The sequence below is a fragment of the Sinocyclocheilus rhinocerous genome, unplaced genomic scaffold (genome assembly GCF_001515625.1).
Source record: "Sinocyclocheilus rhinocerous isolate Xijiao unplaced genomic scaffold, SAMN03320098_v1.1 scaffold429, whole genome shotgun sequence".
Taxonomy (NCBI): Eukaryota; Metazoa; Chordata; class Actinopteri; order Cypriniformes; family Cyprinidae; genus Sinocyclocheilus; species Sinocyclocheilus rhinocerous.
The window spans coordinates 159,138-163,933 of NW_015665829.1; the positions used below are offsets into that span (position 1 = coordinate 159,138).

The window sequence follows — 4,796 nt, forward strand, 5'->3', positions numbered from 1 at the left end:
TTGAACGACAAGTAATTATTTTCTGTAATTTCTGTCAATACAGCTTAATTTTTATTAAACCCAGAACACTCACTTAATGTTTTTGTAAAAACATGATTAAAAAAAAAACAAGTTGAAGGTCATAGAGATAATTGTGATTGACATTTTGTTTGTTTACCTGTTGATGGTGGCTTGGTTTGGCTCTGTGCCACAGAGTTCAGTGTACCAGTACTTGGCTGTGTTCTGGTTATAGTCACCGAACTCGGCCTGGGCCAGGAGAGAGCTGAGCTCTTCGGCCTGTTCGGAGCACATCCGCAGATGTCCACGATGCAGATCCTCTTTCACATGCATAAAAAACAGGTGTCTGTTGAGCAGAAGAGAAAGACAAGGAAAGTGAGAGAGTTAGTTACGAATGGAAACAGGTGGCTGCTGGTACGGTGGAAAGTGAGGGACATGCATATGGATGTCGACAGGTGGTACAGGAAAGCGAGAGCGACCCATGCAGACTGAAACAGGCCACAGGGAACTTGTATTACAAAAACACATCTTGCATATGCTCTCATGTGCTGGATCCAACTAGCATTTTAGTATGATCCATGAATAGAGAACATTTTAATTGAACTAACCCTTTAAAAAGGAACAGTGAAAACCAGATATGGCCAAAAATCAATTGAAAATAACAAAAGGTCAAAGGAAAAGCAGAAATGACGGTTTCCATTTGAAATGGTCACTTTCACTTCAAAAACCAAACAGAAGAACTTTGCAACTGCATTTGTGTGTGTGAATTGGTTTGACTTTTGCTCCCGTCTCAGTCTCATCTCTCTCGTATCTGTTGGCCTCGTGGTTATATGGCTCTTAACGCAGAACGCTGTCGGCGTGTTACTAAACGATAAGCATGCCGTCTCATACAAAGCATGAAAACCACTCTCAATACTCACTGCTGACAAAGCTGACATAAATCCCTGTAGCTGTAATTCAGTAGGGCTAATCGTGAGTTTTACTGAGGACGGATCTCTTTTCAGCTGTCTGTGGGACTATCTGTATTTGTTCTTTGATTGATCAATGACAGGAGAAGTCTCAAGTATAAAAACTTGCCGTTAAAGTCACATTAACCAGGCTTGCAGCCATGAGAACTCTGGTTTGTTATTGACTTATCTTTTTTTCCCTATTGATTAATTCTCTCCAAGGGAATATTTTTCACCTTGACTAAGTGTCGGAATACTTCCTGCTCAGCTCAAATGTACTGATAGACAGAAAGGTATTTTGCAGACGCACAATAATTTCCGTGATCAACAGTCAATAAATTATTGTTAGAAGAGCAGGACTGGGACTGGAAAATCTGGTTGAAAACTAGAACAAAAATAGGAATAAAAAAAAAAAGAAAAAAAGTTTGAGTTCGTATGTCTGCATTGTACATGATTTAAAAAAAAAAAAGACAAACAGGAAAAAAGTAAATAAACTTATGAATCAATGTTTGTTTGCATTCCTGCATCATAATAGAGTGAAAACAAAATACAAATGAGATATGTTATTAACAACTACAACAACTTTACAATAATTAATATTTTTAATTAAGTAATTGTAAAGTTTTTATTCACATATAATAATTTTACAATTAAATAAATGTTGTTAATATTATTTTTAAATTATAAATTGTTAATAACATTGTTTATTAGTAAACATTAGGTACAATTACAAGTGCAATTATTATTAGTTAGTGTATATATATATATATATATATAATTTTATTTTTTCAAACATGTTGTCATACATATTGTTCAGGGAAAAACAAGTTGAAGCTGCCTGAACTGTATCAGCTGTTCATCTGCTCCTGTGGTTCTTTACAAACCTGTTTAACAGCATCATGGGTAAATTACTCCCTAAACCTCCAGTTGTCTTGTACTAACAGCTCGGGCTCCTTCAGGTTTATGCATATCTGACCCAAAGCCCTTATGTCCCCATACCCTAATGTCTATTTATGTCCACTACAAGTCAAATTTTGCAAGTCCCCTGAGACTAGGTTTGGAGGCCAAACAGAACTGATGTTTTCCCCCAGCATGCCTCTGTTCCCCAGCCAACAGAGGAGCACGGGAACACCAAAAACAGGCTGGGAGATACTCCTGCTCTGCACGCAGGCGATGCCTCTTTAGGAAAACAAACACTGGCATATCAGTTCGCACAGTGCTGCCGACAAAAGCCCCGGGCCGATAAACATTGACTTTGGATTAAAAAAAAAAGACACTAGAAAAAAGACGGAGAACGAAAGATTGAGGTGGATTCATAAGGCAGACAAACAAACAAGACCTGCCGTTTGACAAAGGGAGTCTCGCCCGGCCTGACGAGGCACTTCCCTGCAGTGACATCAGATTCATGTGATGAATTACCTGGCAGGCAAAACAAAGGCGGCTGATGGGGACAGAGAGAGAGAGAGAGGTTACTAGCGGTCAAACTCCAGATACTCCGGGACGAACATGCCGCGCCGGTTCAGTCAGGATCGTTACAAGACTACTCTTAGAAACACGATTCAATGGCTGATGCAGCCACTCGTCATCAACAAACACCACCACACAATGTGATCCACCACTGTGTGTGGCTCTAATGGTGTGAACATACAACTGAAAAGAAAAAAAATGTAATTAAAATGTATTCAACAATTCTTCTCTTCCTTGTCAGCGTCCGCCGCCATTCACGAGAGTCCCACGACTTTATCAGCTATGAGCAGCTGAGAATAGCTGGTTGTGGTGGAGTCTAAAGTCTTAATGCTATCAGATTAGTGGGCACGAGAGGTGGTCCGGGGGCCACAGATGGGCCCCACTCACTCTCACTACATTTCACTTTATAGCTCTTTCAGCAAAGCGAAAGTGAATACTGAATGTATGTGTGCACAAGGTCAAGCATTCATGTTAAAAACTCTCTACATTGCGAGTAAATCACTCTCATATGCGACAACATCTTCAATCTGGGCGACTAAATAATGTCTATCGTTAGCCATTGGCTAATAAATTCTTAGATTTTACTCGCCAGTGTGTGTGTTAGAGGCTTATTATGAGTTTAGTACTCATATATTTTCACTCACTGAACACTCTGAATGAGCACCTGTGAGTATTGCTCTCCATCAAGCGATCTGTACTAGAACTCAATTCATCTCAATGGATGCACAGCATACCTGTATTTGACGCACCGTATACTCTAGTGTGAAGGCTCACGACTCGCCATCGCTTTGCTGATAGTGCGGTTTCTCACACATGCAAAGAGAGAGAGAGCTAGAGTCTTACATACCATGCTGAATCAACGCGCTACATGTAAACTATATTCTTTGTTGTATTTTCCTGTCAAAATAACATGGTTCATTTAGAATTATGAACAATCAGAAGATATGCCGGTTTCTCCGGTAGTGGGCGGAGCTAATGCACAAATGGCAATCTTATTGGCTAGTGCTCATCTATTACCTTCCCTGTTTTGATTTCAGCAAATCAGTTTGAGCGAACGCTGATAACGTGATTAATATTCATGAACCCAGCAGCTCATCAATCCTTAGTGCGTTGTATATTGTCAATATAGTAGTAGAATTGGTGGAATCAAATACACATACACACATACATATACATATACATATATACACATATATATATATATATATATACACACACACACACACACACACGTATATATGCATGTATGTATGTATGTGCATATATAATAGTATATCAGTCTGGTAAAAAATGTACTAGCTAATGGTGATTATATTGCCAAGGTGTGCGTAGAGGGTTGAAAGATATGACCCTGTCTGTTTGTACCTTCATCAGCAATGCCACCGCACCTGTCTGGGGCGATAAGCGAAACTAGAGCACAACGCAGTCAGTTTTTCCTACCATTCAACTCTGTATGTGTGTGTTGGGTACATTAACTGCCAATAAATGTATCTACACCCCATTAGTTTGCATTTACTACATAAATTCCTGATGTTTTAAACAAGCACTGTTGCCACACCTCAACAACAAAAGTGAAACTTTTCCACTAATATCTTCAAACTAATAAAAATAAAACTAAACTTGCACCTCTTTTATTTGAGGGCCTTAAATTTTCTCAGAAGTAAATGATCTCAGAGTTCCTCACAAAAAAGACAAAGAGATCACTGCAGCAGGAGCATTTGATTGTGCAACTGGAAGAATTCAATTAAAACGCCTGTACCGTTCTGCTGACAAGAAATGGGTTATGGCGTGATATCAGAGAGCCTGAGCTTTGCGAAGGAGGGCTTTTGTGGGTTTGAGGTCTTGGCTTCTGCAGAATTTTCTCAGATATTCGGCTGGAAAGCAAATCTCACGACAGGCAAGGGGAAAAATAATCTGGATTACTCAAAGTTCACCGTCAAATCAGATGATCACTTTGTGAGACACTGAAAGGTTTAAATAGATGGGCTGAAGGTTGGCAAGACTGAAAATGTATGCAAGTTTTTTTTGCGAACTTACTTTAACAGGTTTTGAACATTTCACATTTTCAAGGCAATCCTGTTTAATTAAAATGAAAAAAAAAATTGAAATATGCAATTATAAATATTACAAATAAATTAAACTGAGAAACGTGACGTTGTCAGATCAAGTCCTCTCTCCACCCAGGGGCGTAGCCATCTTTTCAGCAGTGAGGGGGACAGAAATATATATATATATATATATATATAAAATTACAATATAACATTTCTGTAATCTATATAATCTACCAGTCAACAGTTTTTGAACAGTAAGATTTTTAATGTTTTATAAAGAAGTCTCTTATGTTCACCAAGCCTGCATTTATTTGATCCAAAGTACAGCAAAAGC

General features: G+C 38.7%; 1 protein-coding gene across 1 annotated transcript in view; it reads right to left on the minus strand.

The window, feature by feature from the left end:
• LOC107731572 (E3 ubiquitin-protein ligase MYLIP-A-like) overlaps nt 1-4,796 on the minus strand; it is a 25,481-nt gene that overhangs the window by 8,349 nt on the left and 12,336 nt on the right. The window contains exon 3 of the mRNA XM_016542691.1: nt 158-343. Within this exon, the coding sequence (XP_016398177.1) occupies nt 158-343 (186 nt within the window). The remainder of the gene's footprint in view (nt 1-157; nt 344-4,796) is intronic.